Genomic DNA, 25,637 nt, shown 5'->3' on the forward strand with positions numbered 1-25,637 from the left:
ACACAGAGCCACAGGGTGATCAGGGGGTTGGGGAGCTCCCCCCTATCAGGCACAGAGCAGGACTGATCAGAAGGTTGGGGCGCCTTCCCCTGTCACGAACAGAGCAGGGCGGATAGGGAGGTTGTGGCCCTGCCCGCTGTCACACACAGAGCTGCAGGGCGATCAGGGGGTTTGGGCGCTGCCCCCTGTCATGCTGATCCAGGTGCTGGGAGGCATATTACCCTTTTACTATATAGGGTAGAGGCCTGGTGCACGGGTGGGTGGCAGCTGGTTTGCCCTGAAGGGTGTCCTGGATCAGGGCGGGGGTCCCCACTGGGGTGCCTGGCCAGTCTGGGTGAGGGGCTGAGGGCTGTTTTCAGGCTGGGCTGACTGAAGCTCCCAACCACTCCTTTTTTTCTTTTTTTTTCTTTTTTATTCTGGGCCAGCTTTAGCTTTGAGGCTTGGCTCCAGCTCTTAGGCCTCCGCTGCTGAAAGTAGGTTTCTGGCCTTTGCTTACAATGTTGCGATCCTGCTGGCTGAAGCCAGGCGGATTTGTTACATAGTTGCTTCGAGTTGCAGCTCAGAGGCCTGCAGCGGCAGGCGGGGAACGTTGGCGTCCTCCGTCACTGAAGCAAGCAAGCCACATGTTAGTTTCAAGCTGCCTGGCTGCCGGCCGCCATCTTGGCTGGCAGTTAATTTGCATATTGCCCTGATTAGCCAATGGGAAGGGTAGCGGTCTTACGCCAATTACCATGTTTCTCTTTTATTAGATAGGATATGCACTACGAACATCTCATACTATACTTCACCACTGGCCATTTTCATGGATCTGGCCTCCAAAAGAACCCCTTGCAGAGCAGTTGAACACATGTATACATGTATATATAACTTTGCATGTATATGCATATATACCTAATGCACACAACACATCATTAGATCTTATTAACTCTTCAGGAACTTTCTATTTTGGAATAAATTTAATAGCCCTTGGTTATATTTATTTATCTTGAAACTTTATAAATACACCAGCTTTAATAATTTCTTAAACTTTTAAATAACCAATCTAATGAACTTCTTTTATATGTGAACCATAGATATGAATGCCTGCTCCTTTGCAAATGTTTCTAACAATGTTTTCACTGTGAAAGCACTCAACATTATAAATCGGTCAAGAGCACTTAATATTTTCATTAGAGGAATTCCTCTTTCAAGAAGCCACCAACATATCCAAGGGAGTCACCGTTCTCTTTCCTAGAGTTACCTTGCAGAAAACTCAGCTAAAATGCCACCATTGTCATTGCATCCAGTAGGGGCTGCCCACTTGGAGACAATCCACCAGGATCATCTAGGTGAGACTCTTAAGAAGAACAGTAACCTGTAGGTCCTTGTCACCTCTGTGCAGGTACATGCACAGTCATTTACCAAGCACAGCATCCTTCCATTTCATAGAATAGTAGGTGGCAACACTCCTTAACATACAAATTTCATACTTATTCCCTATAGAAGGCCAAATTCTCCTAGAGTTTTGAAGGCCAGGGAGTATAAAGGGGTAGGGAAAAAAAGAGGGAGGTGAAAGTGGAGGGAGTTGTATCAGAGACGCAAGAAGAACTAGAAGTGGAAGCGGTAACCATATCCTCATACCCAAAAAGACTGTCTCCATTAGTCTCCTAAGTCCTGGGTCCTGGCCCTGCTTCACCCTCCTTGCATGTTGCCCTAATGTAGAAAGAAGTCAAGATGGCACCCTCTTAGGAGGGGTTTCTAAATGTCTCTGGGAAGGTCCTCCTTGGGGAGCAAATCCAGGCCCACAGAAGATTTGCTGTCTCACCCTCCTGGACAGTTGCTAGCTGCAGCCTGTCCCCGTGAAATCTCAGTCCCACCTGCTCTTCAAATGGGCCGAAGAGACCACAGGAGGGCTCAGGTGTGTTCTCTAGGGGCTCCCCTTTAACTCTGTCCATTACATTCTCAGGGCAAGAGGGTAATGGCCTGGCCACCTCACAGAAGGTTTGTAGGTTTGTCATCTCTGCCGGTGCCATTTCCATCTGTCCTAGGATTGGGGGCATTGCCCACTCCTGCAGAGTGACGAGCTGCAAAATATTTGGGTGACAGAATTTCTGGCTGTCACTTCAACTCTTTCTGCACAAAGCCTGTTTAGCTTGGTTATCAGAGTCATCTGGGTGAGGGGCTGTCGGTCTCATAAAGAAAGTTTGAGCAAGAACATTGCAAGAACATTGCAAATTTCTTTACTTCGAAATTTCTGCGTTTTTGAAATAGGACAGATGTTTCCAGATTAAAGGTTTAACACCTATGAGGAAATCTTTCTGTGTTCTGTTTTAGAAGTGAATTGGGCACACAAGGATTTGGTCTAGACTCCAGGTGATTTCTGTTTCCCTGAAATGCTGCCTCTAAAACCATCAGCCAACAATACTTGCTTCCCACCTGGTTTATTTCACCTCAAGGCAAAGTCTCCTGCATAAACACTGCAGAGGCTACTGCTAGGTAAATCTCTCTGAGAGTCCTTCTCCCCTTGTGTAATAATAGCCAGAGCTCCCACTGGAGGCAGGCCTATGACATGTCAACAGCCTGCACAGTAGGAATCTCCATCACCATTTTGACGATGAATGGATGACAGTGAATTGGATGACTTGCTCAAGGCCACAGTAATAATTTTTGTTGCCATTTATTAAGTACATACTGTGTGCCAGGCACTGGGCAACATGATCTGCGTGTATTCTCTTTAATTGTCATAACCTCTCTCTGGGTCTCTCTTCGGAGGCTGTGAGGCTCCCGTGATACCTCATTGCCTCTCCTACAGCAAAGAGGGGCTGCAGATAGAGGCCCCAGCATTCCCTCACTGCTTACCTGAGCATCTGATGAGGGCCTAGCACAGGTAGATGACCAAAAACATGACTTTGCCTTTCCCTTCTGTAATGTCTTTTCCCCTCCAAGACTGCCTTTGATGCTAACCTAAGGTCACCTACATTAAAATGTTAAGAACAGAGTAAAGGGCAGTCCCAGCTCCTCTGCCACCTCAGCAATGAAGAGGGAACAAGATGAGAAGGTAGCCTCAGGGAACAGCTAACCCTGTGGATTCTTTAGGTGGAAGCAACCATATGAGCATCATCATTATTATTATTATTACCATTTTCATCATCATTTCATACACGATGCAGTTCTTTAAAAAGTAAAATAATGAACACTAATGATGATAATTAGCAATAACATGACAGATAATATAATACTTGAATTCATCATGTTGTAGAAACTATTATAGCAACAGACGTCAGGCCTCCAATAACCTCTAAACTATTTTCATAGAGGGAGATCTAGAGAAGAGAGTACACAGATAGTCTAGTCATATTTAATCAGCAAATAATTAAACTTCCTTGACCTGTGTCAGGGATTACTTCTCTGTTATGCGGACAGCTTCTTTCCTTCCTTTTTCTAAGCTGATATATTGGTGCTGTGGTTTGGAACTTTCGAGTTCTCTGCTCACTACCCATCTTTAATTGGAGCCCTGTCAGGTTCAGCAACTAATTGTGTCATATGATCCCTGATTAACGATGCTGTCCATCCCCTAAACCCAGGCTCTCACTGTCCACCTGGGTCCTGCTTTGGCAGAAAAAAATGTCTCTTCTTAGACACAAAGAAACATAGGCAGTTCCAAATGCATTTGTAAAAATTGCCCGGGCTTCGCTGACAGGTGAGTGGCTCAGGTTGCGTAGGGAGAAGAGACAGTAGCAGGGAGATGGGAGGGAGAGCACACCTGATGGATTACTCCCTGAAAAAGAAACACACAATTTTCTTGGCTTATCAAGAACACTGGGAAGAGGACATCGGTGTAGATCATAAGGTCCCACAGCGCATGACAGGGGGCTGAATAGATGATTCTCAGAATCTAGCAACCTGCTTCTCAAGGGGGTCAGCAATGATGGGGACACTCATCATACACCATCTGGAATTCAGTGTCACAGAGAAGACAAACGTTTCCAAGAGAATTCACTCTCGATTTCTCTATGAGGTCCTAGGATTTCTCCTTCTACCCTACTCCCAATCTACATTTAAGCAGTACTAGCAACCATAGCAATGTATATGACGTGTCTTAGCCCTGTTGTGAATTTATAAATGGAACAAAGATGTTTTAAGAAAATGAGAAGGAAATGGGTAATCACCATCTCAGTAAAATGCTATGTTTGGTGGGGACTTGTTTAAAGACATGTTTGGGCCTAAGTGGTGAGTTGCATGGGTGTAGTCCATCAGCTGATTCCATCCTGTGTCTGGGAGATGACGCATGATTGACATTCAGGAGAAACCGCCTTCAGGAATGAGGAATCATCCATTTGCCAGATCAGCCCACCCCTACCTTCCTACCTATCTACCCTGTATGAAGTATTGCAGTTATAGTATGTTCGACACAACTTATCAGGCCTGGTACCTGCAACTTTGCCCATCACACAAAGCAAGACCCTCTGAGATTGAACTCTGAGCAGCACTCACGTTGCTGATCCTAGAGGCCTTAATGAAACTGCAGGGATGGCAAATTGTTTTCTTGGACAGCTCCCTCCACTCCCCCTTGTATCTCCTGATAACCTCTTTCCCTTTGAGCAGCCCTTCTGGTGATCCGAAGACCTTACTTCAAAACTCAGTTTTTCTTAAAGTAGTTCATGCATTTCCTTCCCACTCCCTACAACCAACATCTCCTTTCTTGTTTTATTATAATTGTTGTTTTTCTGGTCTGTCTTCTCCCCTAGACTATAAGACACATGCACAAAAAAGGGATAAAAGACTTTCTGTTCAACTTTGAACCCCGTAAAGCTAACACAGATCATGGAGATGGCGCCTTATAAATTTCTTGGATAAATGAATGAATTTAAAGCTCCTAGACCTGGATATCAGGAGACCTCTGTTCCAGCCTCCGCTCTGTATTTCATTGAATATGCAACTTGAGTCTGTGGCATCATCTATGAAGTACGAGAACAAACCCAATGAGCAGTTGACACGGGTACCCATGCCATGCTCAGTACAGGCCTGTGCATCCACAGAGGACTGTCGGGGCTTGAGGGAGGTGTGGGATGAGGGAAATCCTGGGCAGGCCGGCCTCAGGTCTCCTGTCCCTCCTCAAACATACCACCCCGCCTTTAACTTATTTATGTATCCGGCTCTCAAATAAGACTTTGTGTGAAAAGAGGGTTTAAAATCAAGACAAAGCTTTAAAACTATGGAAGAAGATACACTGTCCAGTCTTTTTCAGCTAGATTCCCCCAATCTATTAAAAAGGTCCCGCCCTCTCAATCACTTGCTCCCAGTCCACCTCTGGAGACTCATCTTCCTCAATTCCTAAAATAGCCTTCATGTGCCATCCCAGCTATGCCTTTTCATATGCTTGTAACCACCCTTTCCCATGTTTTTCTGCCTGGCAAAGCCCAGCTCACCCTTAAGATACAGATCAATAGCCTTCCTCCTCCTTCCCCGCTCCCTCATAAACCAAAGGCGCATGCCCCCAAGAACTGAGCTGACCCATAGAACTCCAAGAGCACCTCATAAATACTCTATAGTATTAAAACTGGCCATGTGGAATCATCCGTTTATTAAACTCTTTCCTGATTGAAAGGTAGGTTCTTCACAGTTAGGAGATCTGCTTACTTATTGTTGTGTCTCTGGTATTCACTTCAGTGGTCAATTTAGTAGGCACTTAACAATGTGTGTCACATAAAGGAAGGAAATTAGGAAGTCAGAAGTTCCTTAGGAAATTAGTAAGTTAAACGATAAATAGGTTAGGGAATTAGTCCATAAATTAAACTACAAGTTAATGGGAAAACCTCTTTATTGGAGTAGAGAAATTAGCATTTGAGTGTGACTAACCACTAGATATAATCTTTCCAGGTGAAAGAATACTTTTTAAAAGTACTTATCTAATGGCTTTCTTCAGTGGAATGTGGAAGGAAATACATTTCTTGAGTCAAGAAACACTTCTCAACCGTTTGCCTACTCTCAGCTGGGTCTTTCTCCTTTCCACCCTCTTAAATTGGAGAATATTGGCCTTCTGGTACTAAGAGAGTATTAGAGAGCCAGGGTAAGCTGTGAGTGAAGACATGAAATTAGAAGAGGGGGAGCATATAGTAATATTTTACGATAGTGTGGCATGGTCTCAGGCACAGTTGGAAAGTTCAACAGTGTTAGTAGGCTCTCTGGGGGTACCTAACCTCAGGCTGACCTAGTATGCCTGCATATGATAGAACCATGGACTCTCTGAGTTGGAAAGAATTCATGTTAAAAGGTACTAAAGTTTTCTGAGCCCCAAATCATACATCATTTGGGGTACACAAGAGAGGATTGACAGAGAATATTTCAAATATGGAATCTCCTGGTATCTTGTCCCAATCTTCTTTTCAATGTGTAAATTTAAGTGCTTTTTATCTGGGAATGTGTCAATTTAATTTTAAAAAAGGAGTCCCGGGTATAGAAATAAAACAAAACATAAGGGATATGACAAGATGAAAACAGGGATACACTTGCAATATACTTAAAGAATGGGTAATGGAAAAGAATATCAGTTGCAGGCTATGAGAAATCACTCATTTCCCCTAGTCCTGCTGAAATGGAGCCTTCATATTTCTCAAGAACCTAGACTTGCTATCTCTGAACAGCTCTAATGGGAACCATCCATCATGTGGTCTGCAGCATGCAGTCTCTCATTGATGGCTATCTGGACCTCAACATAGTACTCTATTTTGATTTTCTCCAGCTACATGATTATACTTTTGGAATCAATATGCCTCTCCCTCTCCAATCACTTGATGGGCAGCCAAGGAATGCACTTTGACAATAGCACTGGCAAATATGATTAGAAAGGTAACTCTGGGGGAAGAATTATTTTTAAACACATTACTAAATTGAATAAATATTATTTATAAATCTATCTCCCCTTTAAAATAGTGATTCTCCACCCAGTACACCAAATCAACTTTAGGCAATAAATACTTTGCAATGCTTCCTTTATGCTTGTGAAATACAAACTCGGGATAATGTTACCTTCCTATACACTTAATTTAAAAAATAATGTGCCCTGAGTATGAAATATAAATGTAAGAAAAGTAATTTCTAATAAAAAAAATATTTATTTTAATGGGTGAATCTGGGAGACATAATGTTAGGAGACATAATGAAGTGATCAGATGTTTGCCATCGTCTATAGAACCATTACAAATGCAACTGCTACAGATGTATACTCACATAGATGTGCTATGTGGTGTTCAAAGACCATGAGTCATGTTGCTGTGGATGATGTAGTTTTTCCAGAATGATGGCCAACTCTTGGTAAATTCCAAACAAAACAAATTACAACTGTCCCTCTATTTACCCCATTGTTGTAGTCCTGGAAAACTCACTGTTGATAAAGCAGTGGAAAAATGCTTTGTGTTAATATGCAAAATGGAGGCAGATTTAGAAATAATAAACAGGTTTTTACTTGCATGATTGCCCATTGGCTTCTTCAGAAGTCATGTGAGACACGGGACCATGCTTCATTCTGGGGACAGTCCCACATGTGGCACAATCTCTAACAGTCCAGTCCTCTGACCATCTAATGCAGCTTGTGCCCACAATTATCATGAGAACCACAGACACTCCTACAGATTTCCAGAATTCAAACCCGAGGAGGCAGTAAACTTTGCTGAGGACCATTGGTTTGAAGAATTTTCTACAGAGTTTCTCCAATGACCCAGATTCCAGCTGTGAAACCAAAGAATGATAGAACTAAAAGCTACCTTAAATCTTCTCTAACTACCCCCTCATTTTTATCCATGTGAGGTAAGTGACTTGCTCTTGGACTCTCAGTTATTAGGATAGAAAACCAAGATTACCTTTCAGCACTTTTTAAAAATTTCTTATTGAGTAGAAAGATACTCTTGAGTTTGTCTCTTTTCACACCAGGTACTTGAAAATAGATAAATGACACAACATTTTCCAGTTTTAACAGGATATTTGGGGTGAAATCACTCACTTCTCACCCCTGAGTTTCAGTACCAGCTGTGATACTCTCTACTGCCCACTATAAGCCTGGATTCCTGCATACACATAAATGAGAAAGGTTAAAAATATGATCAATTCCCTTACAATGTGTTCAAAGGTACGATTGCTGAGAGCAGAAATTGTCTTACACGGTTAGTGGCTAATTGATTTTCTCGCCATTCTCCCCAACCTCCAGTCACCAGAACCCAAGCAGTAGCTTGGGAAATGAATGGCTAAGATTCCATATGCTCCTGCACTGTGCACAGCCTGGCTTAGGACAGCAAGGGGCTGGTCCCTTCCTAAGACCTAGTGAAGTCTTGGCTATTTGGTTCTGATGATGAACTGAGTGTTTTAAAATTTGATTTGGCAGAACAGATATTAAGTAGAAACTGTTAGATTGCACAATACTGGATCCCCAAATTACATTTTCAAACTGAGCCTGTTTCAAAAGTATTGCTTGGAAAAAAAAACAACAACAGTTTATAAGCCTTATATATTATAAGGAGGTAAAAATAGGTGGAGAGAAGACATTCATAGCATATAAATGTGGATCCTACACCAAAGAGGAGCAGTTACTTGCTTCCTAGTCCTTCCTCGAGCTGCACTAAAGGACAGCCTACTTGGTAATGTGTCAACTCAGCTCTCTTCAGGAGAAAACACAAAAGTCCTTCAAGCGAGAAAGTCTCATCAGGTCCTCATACTTGGTGCTTATACACCCTACAATTTCCTCATGGAAGAGTTCCTAAGGTCTTCTTTCCAAGACCACATCCTCTTAATTTTAGACTCCCTCCAACAATTCAAACATTGGGTGTTAGAAGCAGCAATTTAGAAAGGAGGAGGTTTGACGGCTCAGGGTGAGCCCTGTGACAGCAACAGAGAGAAATAACTGACCGTCCAGGAAAGAGATGGAAAATTGTTTTTACAAAGTGAGGGAGGGGGGCTGACTCAGGAACTCAAAGTAAATAGCAGCCTCAGCCATTTAATGTAGGCACAGATGGCTTTGCTAGCCCTGAGAACATCTCCGTAATACAGAACAACATAGTAACCGACATAAAAGAAAAGTTAGGTTATGCTCAATATATTTTGCAGCAAAAATTCAATCCTAGAGTAACGGAGAAGGGAGACCCTTCAGAGAGCATCCCAGTCCCATTCCTTTATTTTACAAAGAGGGAAACTGAAAGTAAAAGGTGGAACAGGTTCGAGGTAGACAACAGCGCAGCCCTTCTGATCCAGGGCTCCTTCCATATGGACACCCTGACAACTGACATCACTGAGAGGAAGGAAAAGCGACATTACATCACATGTCATCATTCAGTGTGTCATTGCTTCTGACATTTGTTTTTGCTTCTCTGCATTGATTTATCTGCCCTTCCAAAGGAAAAGAAAACTGCTCTCTTTGTTCACAAAAGAGTGAACTCTTGTTCCCTGATTTGTGATGAGAGAGCTTCAGGGTTGGCCCTTAACAAATTGGGACTGGAGGTGAAGTTTACTTGGCGTTCCCTCTGACATCCTCCTCATCCCATTCCTGCTGTGTCTCCTCCAAGCTGTCCTATATCTGTCCTCCAACTTGACACCTCAGCCACTGGCCCCACACCAGGAGCTCCTGCACAGTGTAGGAAACTCTCCCACCTCCCGAAAGTCTGGTGTATCCCCAGCCTCCTTCTAATTTGATCTCTAATTCCATTAAACAAAGAATGGGGCAACCAATGTTTTTCAAAAATAGATGGGGAGTGCCCAGCCAACATGGCTCAGTGGTTGAGCGTCGATCTATGATCCAGGAAGTCACACTTCAATTCCTGGTCATGGCACATGCCCCGGTTGCAGGCTCTATGCCCTGTGGGGGGCATGCAGGAGGCAGCCAACCAATGATTCTGTCTCATCATTGATGTTTCTATCTCTCTCTCCCTCTCTCTTCCTCTCTGAAATCAATTTTTAAAAATTTCTTTAAAAAAATAAGTGGGGAGCTGGTTAAAATACAGGTTCCTGGTCCCCATATCCTTAAATTATGATTCCATAGATGATTCTGGTGGAGTGGGCCCTGACCCTCCCAGCTGCCCGCCTGCACGTTCCCCACCATCCAAATACTTCAAACTATCTCTCTCTGCCATGTCTTTACCTCATATAACACCTTCTTTTTCCAATTAACTCCTCCATATATCTCAAAACCAGCTAATGTAGATGTCTCTGATCTTTGCTCTCATTCCTGTGTGTATTTCCATATCACTGAGCTTTTCCAACCTACCAGGATTTTCTGGTACATCTCCCCTTGAGGGTAAGGCTTTGTCTCACTTGTGTGTATTTTTTTATTTCCAGCAGCCCAACAGGCACATAGTAGGCACTCTAAAACTGTTCATTAAATTATCTTTTGCATGTGGTCAATTTCCTTGTTAATAACTAGTCACTTGTTTGCATTTGAATTTTTTATCAATCCCCTAGATATAGTAAAAGTTGTTCACAAATCGCTCAAATATCACTCTCCAATGAGATGCATCTTCTGCAAGATGTAAAAATGAAACAGAAGAATTTTACACAAAATCTAACCCTGGTGCCAACAGCTGTAGGGTCATAATGAGTTAGGTCCATATTCACTTCGGATATCTGACACCTATGGAACAGTGACAGAGACCCTTAAAACAAACGGGGACTGTTCCAGATGAAGATCAGTTTCTAATACTTCCTTAGAATTAGTTCTGATTGCCTTCCAGGCATTCAAGTTAAAATGTTTTTCAGAAGCGAGGTTGGGAAACATTACTGGCTTTGAATTGGTTCATATACATAAAGTTCTGTGTATGTGTTCTTCAATCCCAGAGATTCCGGTATTTTCTACCCAACATCCTTAGCCATCAAGAGGTTTGCTCACCTCCTAAGTCCACCACCGGTGTGTTTTGTCCCATGCAGGTGTTTGCTATGCAGAGTTCGGAGTCCGTGTCCCAAAGACCACGGGGTCGGCCTACACCTACAGCTATGTCACTGTGGGGGAGTTTGTGGCATTTTTCATCGGCTGGAACCTGATCCTGGAATACCTGATTGGCACTGCAGCCGGTGCCAGTGCCCTGAGCAGCATGTTTGACTCGCTGGCAAACCACACATTCAGCCGCTGGATGGTGAACAGCGTGGGGACCCTCAATGGCCTGGGTAAGACCACCACACCCTCTCACCCCAACATGCAAACTTTCTGAGCCAAATAAACGGGTTCTCCTTTCAGGACGCAACTTGGTAAAATGTATCAATAGCCTTAAATATGTGTTTGTTTGCTTTGGTGTGTGTGTGTGTGTGTGTGTGTGTGTGTGTGTGTGTGTGTGTGTGTTGTTGTTGTTGTTGTTGTTGTTGTTTTTGCAAAATAATTCTTTTCCTGCGAATCTATCCTAAGGAAATCAGTCTAATTTCCATAAAGCTTTCTACAGAAAGATGTTCATCACAGCCTTATTTATAATAACAAAAATAATTAGAAATAGCCTAAATATTCTACAGTGGAGAAAATGGCTAAGTAAATCATGGAAACATATTATGTAGCTAGAAAATAAAAGAATGACTAGGAAAAATGTTGTAATAACATGGAATGTTTTTAATGTAATGGCATGTGACAAAGGATGCAAATCATACATGTATCATGTTAATAAATACATAACAATAATACAAATCATATAAGAAGAACTGTAAGAAACTTCTCCATTGGCTTCCTCAGAAGATTTTTAAATTTTTCATAAATAAGCATGTATTAATATTTAAATGAGTAAAAAATTAATATATTTATAAAATGAAACAAAATGGATTCAGTCTAGCAGAGGTCAAGGATGGCAATGGAACAGAGTGAATACTAAATGATGAGAAGCTCAAGGAGCAAATACCTTGAGACTTCAGGCTCTGTCTATCACTTGCCTCCCACTTTCCATGCTGATGTCTGACTTTATGCTTTCACATTCATGGGAGGCTAAACATTAGTGGTGGAAACTTTGGGGTTCTGCCCCAAAACTTTGAGGGACTTATTATGAGGCTGTGTACAAGTCCTTTAACTTTGGTGTCTCTATCTGAGAAGAAGTGACAAAAATGCTGAGTATCCAGATACCATGAGAAGATAAAAATGTATGAAGACCACATCTCCTCAGTACACTAATTCCATAGAATTTTAAGTCTACAAGGGTCCTCCAACATCAGGGAGTCCAACCCCTTAACTTCACAGGTGAGGTCCAGAGAAGTGAGGCACTTGCCCAGAGTCAGTCAGTCCTGGCTTTGGGTCCTGGGTGCTTACTTACACTGTGTACTTAATAGCAATTTAATTTAACTTGACCTCTCCGGTTACAGGCAAAAGTGCAGCTGAAATTCAGGAGCCTGATTGCTGAGGCAGTGCCTTTTCCACTCCATAGAGGGCAGGAGTCCACTTGCCAATGGACAAGACCTTGAAGGCTGTCCACCGGTCATTTTCTCTGCAGCCACTTACACATAAATGGAAAGAACACCTTTCTTCCAATAGTTTTCAAAGACACACATTTTAAATTTTTCTAATGATAAAAAAATTGCTGGAATGGAAAGCAAAATTCATGGACTATAAAGTGAACAAAAATGAAGATAAAACAATTGTCAAGTAACATGTTAGGCCTATGTATACATCCCAAATATCCCAGGATAGTCCTAACTTCAAATGTTCTGGGCCATGATTCCATAGGACTCTTGTAACTGTCATATCATGTATCCCAATTTTGGATCGAGGATATCATGTTATTTAGTCTATATACCAAAACCTTCCCATTTGCAAATAAACACTTGTAGACTACAGTGTAGTCACACACATGCATGCGTACACACACACACACACACACACACATACACACACACACAGCATTTCTTCTCCCTCTGTGACAATCTGACCGGCCCTCTCAGAGCTGAGTGCAGATGCCCTGGGGAGGGGCTGGGAGTTTGCGTGGCCTTTTTTCCCTCTGGACAATATTAACTCATGTCTTTCCCCTCTAGGGAAAGGTGAAGAATCCTACCCAGACCTTCTGGCTCTGGTGATCGCGGTCATCGTCACCATCATCGTCTCGCTGGGGGTGAAGAACTCTGTGGGCTTCAACAACGTGCTCAATGTGCTGAACCTGGCAGTGTGGGTGTTCATCATGATTGCAGGCCTCTTCTTCATCAATGGGAAGTACTGGGCTGAGGGCCAGTTCTTGCCCCACGGCTGGTCAGGGGTGAGTTCATTCCTAAATCCCTAGGTACTTCTCCCATGCTCTGCCTTCCACCCCGTGATGAGTCTAAGACATATTTTCGGGAAAATGCTGCTGTGTCTCATAATCTTCACGCCACCCTCTTCATCACCTTTCACTGGAATGTTCTGAAGAAGTAGCTCTCATTTTATTTTGTTTCACAAACATTTATTAAAATCCAATTTTATAGATAATTAATAGATTTGTTGTGTTGGTCCCTTGCAATATACCTAATACTAAGTGCTTTACATGTAATATTTTATTTAATCTTCCTAATAACTATGCAAGGAAATATTTACATTCTGGTCTTTCAGGCGAAAAAACTCACACTCAGAGAGGTCAAATGACTTGCTATTAAGCATACAGTGTAGGTAACCACAAAGGACCCAAAGCCAGGACTGCCTGACTCCAAAACCTGTAGAATCTCTCTATAGTTTATTTAGATGACAGACAGTCCATCAATAAACAAGGCAGTAACAAAGGCCAGGAGAGGGACGGGTGGGGAAGAGATTAGTGTTTCTTGAGTATGGAACTAGGGAACAAACAGTTTTTTGTTGTTGTTCTTTTTTTTTTTCTTTTCTTATCTTTTTCCTTTTTTAATCCTCACCCAAGGACATTTATTTTATTGATTTTAGAAAGAGGGGAAGGAGAGGGAGAGGGAGGGAGAGAGAGAGAGAGAGAAAGAGAAACATAGTTGTGAGACAGAAATATCGATCGGTCGCCTCCCGCACATGCCCCAACCAGGGATTGAACCCACAACCTGCGTATGTGCCCTGATCAGGAATCAAACCCTCAACCCCTCAGACGAGATGATTCAACCAACTGAGCCACACTAGTCAGGACAGGAACAAACCGTTTTTAAACCTAATCCCCACATTTGACCCAAAGTGGATAGTCCTCTGGGGTCTGAGGGTAGTTGAGTGGACCCATGGTACAGTTTATAAATTCCATTCCACTGCACGGTTCACACAGAGACATCCACCTGGTGTGGTCTGGGGTCTGGCAAGACAGTAGGCTGGACCAAAAGGACGTGTTCAGATCTCACCCCTGTGACAAGGAGTTCTAAGTCGCACCTGGACTATTTCTCTAAGAAAACTAAAAAATGTTTACTTTATGAATTATTTGGTAAAATTCACCAGCCCGTTCTCTTTTTTTTTTTTTAATAGTTGAACATAAATCAGAGAATTTTGAGCTGAAAGGAGTCTTTCAGCCACCAGGTCCTATTCCCCCATTTAACAGGTAGAGAAACTGAGGCCGAGAGAGGCAAACCTGCCTAAGATGGTGGCAGAAGCAAGTCCAGGATTTCACCAATTTTGCTTTTGTAGCTTTTTCTTAGACTGTTTTCTTCCAAGATGTTCAGGGACCAGAAATCTCTCTTGGAGAACACTCAAAATAACTTCTGTTATTTTGAACCATGCCATGCTGTTCAATGCAGAGAAATAAGCAAGGAAGCAATTTCAGCCAAGATTTCTAGTCTTCTGCTTATCTGTAAGAATTCCACAGAACCACAAAGTTTATTCCACCTCTTTGAAATGAATAAATCCTGAAACTGGTTAAAACCAGAAGAGACAAAGAAACACTGTTGACCCTATTCTGGATCCCTAAACCTATATTCGCTTATGATACAAATCGTTTCTTTCCTATCAAATAGGAGAGAGAGGAAAAAAATATAAGAGTGACAAAGAAAAAGTGTTTTTCAGAAACTCAACTGCATTTTCATCATAGCACAAAAAATGTTCTCACCATTTTCTTAACAATGTAAGAAATTATTGGGTCATGGACTTACTGTAAGACTCTGGCCAACAGCTAACTTCTGTGCTTTCAGGTTTTCTCAACTATCAAGCAGGAAGACTAATTGTACCAAATGTTTGCAAAAGAGAATAAAACCTTGGGTGTTTTTATGTGCAGTTAGCAATAGTGATAATAACGGGAGGGAGGAGCTGGAATGTATCCACTACCTGCTAAGTGCTCTTTGAATTGTGCATTGTTCTCCATGAATATTATCTCAGTCTGACAACAAAACTTCAATGCAGGTGCTGCTGTCCCCAAGTTACAGATGGAGGATCCAAGGCTCAGAGAGGCTGGGTTTACTTACCTGAGGTCACTGAGCTAGTCAGTACCAGGACTGAAATTCCTGCCCAGGTCTGGGTGGCTCCAAAACCCTTTACTACACCAATGCCCTGTGCAAGATGACCCTCCCTTCTGAGTCTTCTTAAATAAGATAATTAATCTGACACGTTATATTTTTATTTCCTTTAAGCTTTCCCAAAATCGTAAGAGTCTTGGACCTGGAAAGAGCCTTCAGAGATGGCCTAATCTCGTTCTTATCTTCAAAGGGGAGTATAATTAAACCAGCCCAGGCCAAATGTCCATTGTTTACCAAGATATCATGTCAGAGCAATTCAAAAGCTTTTTAAAATTACTTGGATTATGTTAAGTTTTCAAAATCTTCCTAGTAGCGCCCTAGCCGATTTTGCTCAGTGGTTAGAACGTCGGCCTATGAACTGAAGGGTCCCAGGTTAGATTCCCGCCAAGGGCACATGCCTGGGTTGCAGGCTTGATCCCTAATGTGGGTCATGCAGGAGGCAACCGATCAATGATTCTCTCTCATCATTGATGTTTCTCTCTCTCTTTCTCCCTTCCTCTCTGATGTCAATAAAAATATATATTTTTAAAAATCTTCCTAGTAGCTTTCTTGAATGGCACACACTGTAGTCTAGGCCCCATGTGAAAACTGGAAAGAGTAAATATCCTTTGCCCATGCGGAAGAAGATGAGTCTCTTAGTGTTTCTTCTTGTGCTTCATCCTGGGGTCTTTATTCTCTTTGGGGGTGTCCTCTTCCCTTCTTTGGGGCTCTACATCCTTCCTCAGTCAGGAGCCTGCCTCATCAAGGAAGAGCTCAGTAAGCCAGCTTCAAAGGTTCCCCATTTGCATATCCCGGGTTCTCACCAACTTTTATAGCAAGAAATGAAGATCAGAAATCAGCCATAAAAATCAAGGAAAGATTCCATTCCCAACACAACATTTTCTTTATGACAAACTCTTCCATATACAGTTTTCCTTTAATCTTCACAACAGCCTTGCAAAATAAATACAATGATCTCCACTTTTATACCAAAATAACTAAAGCTTAGACCACAGATCTTAATCATAAAAGAGTTGAAATGTGGTCCCAGTCCTGGAGGAGCCAAATCACTTACTTATATATTCTGTTACACCCTGGTAGTGAACACATGGGACCAATTGTCTTTTCCTTTTCTCTTCTTTTCTTTTTTTCACCTTTGGCCACTGACCTCCAACCCAAACCTACCACCTTGAGTAGGCTTCCCATTGGCCAGCAAAAAAGTTCGGCTGGGATTTTGGATTTTTCACTGCAAATCCCTTTTCCCTGCAGGAAATCCACATATGTGCCCTAATGGCTGTGATTTAAAGCACCATCTGAGCACAAAGGACATACCAGTGTGAAGATGTTGCTGACTCATCCTCTCTGCTATCTGCCTGGCCTTGGATTTCTGCAGAGTGAATTTCCTCCCTGGCAAACTGGCCTGGGCCTGTTCTTTCTCAAGTTTAGTTTCAGGTCACTTTTCCAGTCCAGCAAGGCCACTTTGAATATAGGTCCTATTTTTTAAGGTCCCAGCCTTCTCATGAGCATTTCATCCACCACATTAATAAACACACTCCCTACTCTGTTATCTAGCAATTGTCAACAAAATGAGTTGCCTACTTGGCCGCTCCTTGAATTTCTTTACTCCCTAGGGAAAACCTGACCTACAAGGGGAGTAGTTCAGAGTTCCAATCTATTCTATTCTTCCTCTGTTTAGGTAGGATGGGATGGAGGAAACCACTACATAGAGGATGGTCCATAAGGATACCAATCTATGACTTGCAGCACAATTCTCAAGTACTTTGAAAGGGTTAATGAGCAATCTGTCCTCTGGCCAGGGACCCCTCATAGGCCTGCTCTTTCCCTGCTACAACTACTTCCTTCCAAAGAAAATAGCTTAAGGAATGGGTTACTCACTTGCAGGTTCTGGGTCAAATGCTTCTTTGGTCTTGAAGAGCTTAAGAACAACAAACATTTTCCCCCCAATATCAAGTAACTGCTGGCCCTCAGCTGAACCCCTGCTTCCATCTGCAAATCCTCAGCCCCTGAACATTGTTGGATGTGTTATTTGTTCTTGATGCTATCTTATGGTTTTTCTTTAACCAAATAAGACGCCCTACAAGCACAAATAGCTCCCAGGAAAATGGCTCATAGCGAGTATTTGTGGGGAATGCTGACAGCCTCCAAAGGAAAAGTTCTTTTCCATGTCCTCCACATTTGAATCCATTTGCTGGAAACTAGTAGTACATTCCACTGTCACTGCAAACAGGCTGCTGGAGCATGAGCGTGGTAGAAAATGTTATTAAAGTTGTAGTTTCGTCTTGTTACCTTGGGAGTGAATTCTATAAAGGTGCCTAATTACCTCCTAGGCATCTGGCAGAATGGCCAAGGCATGATATGGAGGGCAGCCTCATCCTACTGCCTCTCAAATATCAATAAGGCACAGGGGGGTCAGTTTTTAGGGACCCCACACACTGAGTTGCAGGCCACTAATGGCATTGCCTTGGGCAGCTAATTAAGCAGCAGCCCTCCAGCAACTGAGACAGGAGCTGCTTCCCCATAAAGGTCTATAAAGGCACACACCCATCTGGATCTCCTGACTGGGCAGCTATACCAGCTTTACTTTGGAAAACATTTTCTGCTGTGTCATCAAACTAAAAAGTCAATACTACTTTTTATTTACGTAAAACAGTAAAGGAAAGTGAGGGTAAAGTACCAATGAAACCAGTAACACACACATACACTTCACCCACCAGTTTTATTCACAGATGCTCACCCTTAGGTACCACACACATTTTCATGCGTGGAAAGGTATTCTAATCATAAATACTGGTGGCCAGAGTAAAACGGAAAGCAGTTTTAGTGGTTACTTGAGTAGAGATACACCCATACACGATTTTACTTCATGGCTCCTTTGTACTTACCAATCAGGGATCATTTGCTTGCAAGGAGATAACCTCATTCAAACTAACTGAAGTAAAAAGGAGACCTTATTTGTTAATCCCATTATCTTCTCCTTGATGATCTATTTATTTCATCTACAACTTGTGAGGCCAGGGTCTGTTTGATCTTGGCAGGTGGGCTGGCTTTTCTCCCTTTGCCTCCACTCCCCAGGTTCATTTTCTTTTCTTTTCTTTTCTTTATATTTTTATTGATTTTTTACAGAGAGGAAAGGAGAGAGGGATAGAGAGTTAGAAACATCGATGAGGGAGAAACATCGACCAGCTGCCTCCTACACGCCCCCTACTGGGGATGTGCCCTCAACCAAGGTACATGCCCTTGACCGGAATCGAACCTGGGACCCTTCAGTCCGCAGGCCGACGCTCTATCCACCGAGCTAAACCAGTTTCGGCTCCCCAGGTTCATTTTCCACCCATCATGCTCTGTTCTGTGCTCCAGGAGACCCCTTTGCTATTTCTGGTTGGGTTCAGCCAATGAGAGATATTATCATGAGATGGGAAGGTGAGAGGAGAGCAAGGCCAGAGTATGTCCTCCTCACTCCCTCCCCAGCCTTAGCTCCTATAAGCTCTTCATTGAAATAATTTCATTTGAACCATCTCAGTTAAATTCTGTTTCCTGCCTTATGCAATAGAACCTCCCAATGTCCTACCTTTGATCTCTACAGTCTTTCTTCAACCATCATTTTTTTTTCTAGTTATACATAGGCAAATTCAGGCTAACAGACATCCTCTTTGCAAACTTATTCTCTCTCTTCCTAACTTGGTTATGTTAACTTTCTGGTATCTAAATATTATCAGCAATTGCCACCTATCCTTTCATTCACTTGAAAAATAGCATTTCTGTTTTTCAAAAATAATATAGATATTTACTCATCTTATTCAGTTTGTTTACCTCCGTCAAGGCTGCATTTTGGGTTGTGCGGTGTCCTCAAGACTCCAAGCACCACAAGGTCACGCTCAGAGTACTTTTTGCTCAGTGCTGTCTCCACACCAAGCACAGTACATGGCACATGGGAACAGCTAATAAATATGTGTTGAGAACAAGGAGAAAAATGAGGAGGAGGGCAAGGAATTTGTGTGTGCCCCTCGGTGTCATCTGTCCTAGAAAAACTTACAAGGTATAAAAATACTACTGGTAAGAGATAATATTTATTGAGCAACTACTATATTCTAGGGCTGCAACTTATTGTATTACCTCATTCAATCCTTGTAACAACCCGATGAGCTAAGTACTATCACTCTCTCCACTTAAGGGATAAAGAAACTGGGCTCCAAGAGGTTAGGAACTTGTTCTAGGTCACCAACCCAGTATGTGGCAAAACCAGGTTTGACAGTCTACAAAGTCTGGACTCGTCACTAAAGCTGATTCCGCCCACGTGCATGGCCCTGGGATTCCCCCTGGAGCCTATAATATACCTCTCCTCCAAGTGCATGGTCCAAACTTTAGAATTGGAAAGTGTCCTCTCTGACTTCCACTGAGTCTTCTCTTCTTCAAGTTAGACATTCCCAGACCCCCAGGTGTCCCTCCCATGGTGTGGTTTACAGACCTCTCACTTTTTTCCAGGGTAGATTAGCCCCAAAATTCTTGTTTAGGACTCTCCCACACTCCTTTCCTCCGCAGCGAGCTCTTCTAGTATCTACGACCTTTCCATTAGACTTAGAGCTGATCACACTAAAGGGGCACGGAACTGTAGCCCTGGAACATCCTAAGTGGGACAGATGCACCTTCGAGACTGACTGTCACATCAGGTCACTGTACGACTTACAAGAGGGGTGTGAGTGTGTGTGTGAGTGTGTGTGTGTGTGTGTGTGTGTGTGTGAGTGTGTGAGTGTGTGTGTGTGTGTGAGTGTGAGTGTGTGAGTGTGTGTGTGAGTGTGTGAGTGTGTGTGTGTGAGTGTGTGTGTGTGTGTGTGAGTGTGAGTGTGTGTGTGTGTGAGTGTGTGTGGGTGTGTGAGTGTGTGGTGTGTGAGTGTTGTGAGTGTGTGGTGTGTGAGTGTGTGTGTGTGTGAGTGTGTGTGTGAGGTGGGTGTAGTGTGTGTAGTGAGTGTGAGTGTGTGATGTGTGTGGTGTGTGGTGTAGTGTGATGTGGTGTGTGTGAGTGTGGTGTGTGAGTGTGTGTGTGTGAGTGTGGAGTGTGTGTGTTGTGTGTAGTGTGTGAGTGTGTGTGTGTGTGAGTGTGTGTGGGGGTGTGACGGTGTGTGTGTGTGTGAGGTGTGTGTGTAGTGAGTGTGTGTGTGAGTGTGTGTGTGTGTGAGGTGTGATGTGGAGTGTGTGTGTGTGTGTGAGTGGTGAGTGTGTGATGTTTGTGTGTAGTGTGAGTGTGTGAGTGTGTGTGTGTGTGTGAGTGTGTGTATGAGTGTGTGATGTGTGGGTGTGATGTGTGAGTGTGTGTGTGAGTGTGTGTGGTGTGTGTGTGTGTAGTGTGTGTGTGTGAGTGTGTGTAGTGTGTTGTGTGTGATGTGTGTAGTGTGTGTGTGTGTGTGTGTGTGAGTGTGAGTGTGTGTGTGTGTATGTGTGTGTGTGTGTGTGTGTGCGCGCACAGGTGCTAAAGGAAGAGTAAGCAGGACCTGTCTTTGGGAAGCTGTTTAAAGCAAAGCTTTTCTTGATGGGGGCAGCTTAGCGAGCCTGCGATCCCAGCGTGTGTTCATCCTTAACAAACAGGAATGTTTTCTAGATAAGTGAAAACAAGCACGTTTCCAAGCCGTGACCCTACATGTACATCTGTTTTCTCTCCTTGTGTGAAGGCTAAAGACGCTTCCCATGCCCTGAAATGAAGGACTTTGCTGGAGTGAAATTAGAAGTTATCTTCTCGCCCAGAGAGTAGCTCTCTGGCTACAGAACTGCTTGTTTGAAAAGTTCTTTCTACTTGAGTTATGGGACTAGACCAGGAATTCCTAGATTTGGGGGAGGAGAGGGGGGATGGATTCCTTGGCTGTCTGGTGAAGCCTGTAAAGTTCACCTGAGAACTGTGATTATAAATGAATAACCTGATTATATAAGAAATCAGAAGGAAACAATTATATTGAAATGCAGTTATAAAAATATTTTTAAATTGTGATAGAATAACTATGTGCTTCTTTATTAATACATTAAATATTAAAACATAAATCTATCATAATTTGAAAGTAGCAATGAGCACAACTGATATTCTAAGATCTCTATGATGACCCTAATATGATAGAAAAATGATTGCTATCAGTGACAAAGTTATCACCTACATTCCTGAACAAACAGAAATGTTTGCTAAGTATTTCGTGAAAGAAATGCTTACATTCCATCAGAGGTTAGTGAAAATAACGATGTCACACTTTCTCAACAAATTCACAGACCCCCTGATTACACAGACCCCAGGATAATCCCAGTTAGGGAACTGAAACATTGGAATCCTAATGAGAGAGACTGTAGAAGAGACCAACTCATTTCGCAGATGAGCAATGGTGGCTTTTGAAGGGTTGAGATCCTCAATATTGAGATGGTCTTGCAAGTTCTAGAATTTAGTTTGTTGTGTTGTTGTTTTTTTACTTATTGAGAAGTCAGTGGGAAAGGTAAGAGTGAAAATTTAGGAACAGGTGTCTGTTTGGCCTGTGTTTTATTTTTATTTTTTTAAATATATTTTATTGATTTTTTACAGAGAGGAAGGGAGAGGAATAGAGAGTTAGAAACATCGAAGAGAGAGAAACATCGATCAGCTGCCTCCTGCACACTCCCTACTGGGTATGTGCCTGCAACTAAGGTACATGCCCTTGACCGGAATCGAACCTGGGATCCTTGAGTCCGCAGGCCGACGCTCTATTTATTGAGCCAAACTGGTTAGGGCTTGGCCTGTGTTTTAAAATTTCATCATTTATAAACTGAATGAGCAGATAAGAAAAAGAAGGTCAAGTCTGCAAAGACCCTCAATTCTGGATCCCCTGTCTAGAGCTTAAATGCTGCCAAGTCTCCTCAACCCATACACACAAGTCCAGAAAAATCTCTCTCACCTTCCCCTAAAGGGACATCCCCAAGCATTCAAAAAGGCACAGCCCTGATCAGGGGCATGAACCTTGGTTGCAGGTATATCCCCAGTGGGGGGTGTGCAGGAGGCAGCTGATTGATGTTTCTATCATAGATGTTTCTAACTCTCTGTCCCTCTCCCTTCCTCTCTGTAAAAAATCAATAAAATATTTTTTTTAAAAAAAGGCACATGTTTTTTGCTTTCAGCTGATAATGAGGGTGCTAAGATAGGTGCATTTATACTTCAGGAGATTATCCTATATAATAAAGAGTAATACGCAAATTGACCCTCACTCAGTCATGCCATCACAAGATGGCTGCACCCACAGTGGAGGTGGGAGGTGGAGTTCCCGTAATGAGCGATCAGCAGGGACCTGAGGCTGCATGGTGCCGGGCCAGGGCAGGGACCTGAGGCCACGCCCCCTGCCTGGTCGGGCTTGACAGGGGACCTCAAAGCACCTCTCCCACCCCAGCCCAGGCAGGGGGACCTCAGGCAGCAATCCCCACCCCAGTGCCGGGCCAAGGGACCTGAGGCCATGCCCTCCACCCAGTGGGGCTTGACGGGGGACCTCTGGCTGTGCCCCCACCCTGGTGCTGGGCCAGGGGACCTGAGGCCATGCCCTCTGCCATGGCACCAGGCCAGGGGACCTGAGGCTGTGCCCCCCACTTGGCGCTATGCCAGGGGACGTGAGCCCATGCCTAGCAGGGCTTGACAGGGTTGGGGCTGGCCAGGTCTGGATCTCGCCAAATGGGGGTGGGGCCAGCTGGGTCTGGGTCTTGTGCAATTTCAAGGTCTGTACAGGTGGGTGGGGACTTGTATCTGGGTCCCATGGCATGCCCTAGACTCTGACAGGAGGAAGATTTTCATATACATTTTACTAATTTTCTTTCATCTCTGATATTTCTATTATAGAGAAAGGGCAAATAGCAACATTAAAATATTTCCTCTAATTAATTCCCTTTTAATGTGCACAAATTTTGTGCACCAGGCCACTAGTTTTAAATAAAGTAGCACACTCCTCAAGGGAAAATTTTCTATAGACCCCTTGACTTATCAAGTCCCAACCATCCCTGGAGTCACGCATGCTCCTGACAGACAGACATCCAGTAGATGTCACTGGATACCACCTTCCCAGCTTTACACAGCCAACTACCTCAGACCTTCTCCTGCCTTGTAGCCTACTAGGTCACTGAAGCTCCCCTAAAAGCAGAAAAATCAAACTGTCTCTACCTGTCTTCCCATGGAAAACAATAGAATATCTGAAGATCTGAAAGTCTTTTACATCACTTCAGATCTAGAAGTTACCATAGAGATGATCTATCAGAAGCACTAATGGTGATTTGGGCAAGACAATTCCTTGTGCAGATACCTGAACCCACTATACTAAATGCCAGAAGTGCCCATGTCTCTGTGACAGTCATAAGTAGCTCCCCAAATTTACGAATTCCCCCTAGGGGTAGTCATACAGGCCCTGTTTGTGGTTGAGAAACCCTGGATAAAAGCACAGAGAGATTAATGAGTTCTCCTAAGACATGGGGATAGCCAACTTAGTGATTTTTTGTTGTAGCCCCACTTAGTTCCAAAAATGATTTGAATGTGTTGAATGACTTGTGTTTATTTGGGCATAATTCTTATTTCCATTTTACACATGAGGGAATGGACCAGTGTCACACAGCTAGAAAGTAGAGGAGATCAGAACTTAAGTGTTTAGCACAAGTCCCACCATGTTATCCCCTCTGCCACTCAGCAACGTCTTCTGGGCATTGGGCAATTGTGGGTACCACATGTAAGGCCCTGGTACTGCTCTGGTACTGACAGATGTCATCATCCCTACAGGTGCTGCAAGGAGCAGCCACATGTTTCTATGCTTTCATTGGTTTTGACATCATCGCCACCACTGGAGAGGAAGCCAAAAATCCCAACACGTCCATCCCTTATGCTATCACAGCCTCCCTGGTCATCTGCCTGACAGCATATGTATCTGTAAGTACCAAGACTTGTGGGGCCCTCCTCATGGTCTTTTCATATTTGACCCTAAAATGTGGCTCTGGGGCTGGGTCCCCTTCTGTCAGGAAGTGATCCTTTACTTGTGCCCTTGGTGTTTGTACACGTGTCCATGCTCCCTATATCTTCACCTACCAATGACAAGATGAAAATCAGGACTCCAAACTGGAGATGGGAGAAGCCCAGGCCCTCCTTTAAGTCACTGCCACTGAGTCACCATCCCCAACTGCCCTACACACAGGCTCCTGGTGTCCACTGCTGCCCGGGGATGGTGTGCTGGGAGTGGGCCGCCGTCCAAGGATCTCAGATCATAGGCTGGCAGTAACGGGTGGGTGTGCGAGCAGAGACTTTGTGGGCCTCTGTGCACCCTCCTCAATGCTCTTCTGTCTTCTGGGAGCTTCCCGACAGTGAAGAGGCGAGGCGAGGCGAGGCTACCCCAGAGTCAAGGAGTCAAGAGAGAGAGTACAATGTCCTCTGAAGATGCTCTTCCCTTAAATGCCGGGGCGGGGGTGGCGGGGGAGTGCAATTTCTTTCTGCTGCTGTTTATTTTTAGAAGAGCTTAAGCTTGCCTCTTAGGGTTTCCCCGTCAAGGGTTGTCCTCATAATAAAGCTTTCAGACTTGTGTCCTCAGGATCACACCCTAGGATGCTCCTCACACTTTTGATGTGTCATCTCCCAGCTCCCACCCTAGAATTTCTACCACAGAGATAGTTCAGCCACATCCAAGATCCCCCTCACCCCCTGGCAATGGAGAGAACCAGCTGACAAGCCAACAGGTGTGTGTTTACATAAATACTCCAGGCCCTGAGGTCCCCACTCCAGTCACCACAATTAGGAAAGAGTCAGCAGCTGGGGTGCACACTATGAGCCCTGTGGCTCCTACTGCCATAGCATGGGAAAAGCACCTCCTTCCCCTCCCCCCAGAAAAAAAATATTTTTAAAAAATATGTTTTTATTGATCTTTTAGAGTGAGAGGAAGGGAGAGAAAGAGAAACATCAATGAAAGAGAAACACTGATAGACTATCCTCCTATTCCCAGTGTGCCTGCAATCCGGGCAGACAGGGATTCAAACCGGTGAACTCTTGGTGCATGAGACAACTCTCAATCCACTGAACCACACTGGCCAGGCACAAAATAAAACCATCTTTAGCAACCACCTAAAGAAGCCAGGCCAATGGATCATTAAGGCAAGCTGCAAAACGGGATTGTCCTGGAAACCAAAGGAAAGCACAAGCGCAGCTTTGGATGTGGTTTGTAGAAATTCAGTTGCCCAGCCAAACATTTATGGGTAGGTCATTTATCACCTCCCACCATGCACACATATTACAAGTGGTTTGCTCTTATCTATATCCTGATTATCCCTGCAGACAGAGTGTTCAGGGAGGT

General features: G+C 43.6%; 1 protein-coding gene across 1 annotated transcript in view; it reads left to right on the forward strand.

The window, feature by feature from the left end:
- Window positions 1–25,637, forward strand: part of SLC7A14 (solute carrier family 7 member 14) — a 101,280-nt gene that overhangs the window by 57,452 nt on the left and 18,191 nt on the right. Inside the window, exons 3-5 of the mRNA XM_036347130.1 lie at window positions 10,885–11,121; window positions 12,955–13,172; window positions 24,083–24,229. Of these exons, the coding sequence (XP_036203023.1) occupies window positions 10,885–11,121; window positions 12,955–13,172; window positions 24,083–24,229 (602 nt within the window). The remainder of the gene's footprint in view (window positions 1–10,884; window positions 11,122–12,954; window positions 13,173–24,082; window positions 24,230–25,637) is intronic.

Source organism: Myotis myotis, unplaced genomic scaffold (genome assembly GCF_014108235.1).
Source record: "Myotis myotis isolate mMyoMyo1 unplaced genomic scaffold, mMyoMyo1.p scaffold_m19_p_2, whole genome shotgun sequence".
Classification (NCBI taxonomy): Eukaryota; Metazoa; Chordata; class Mammalia; order Chiroptera; family Vespertilionidae; genus Myotis; species Myotis myotis.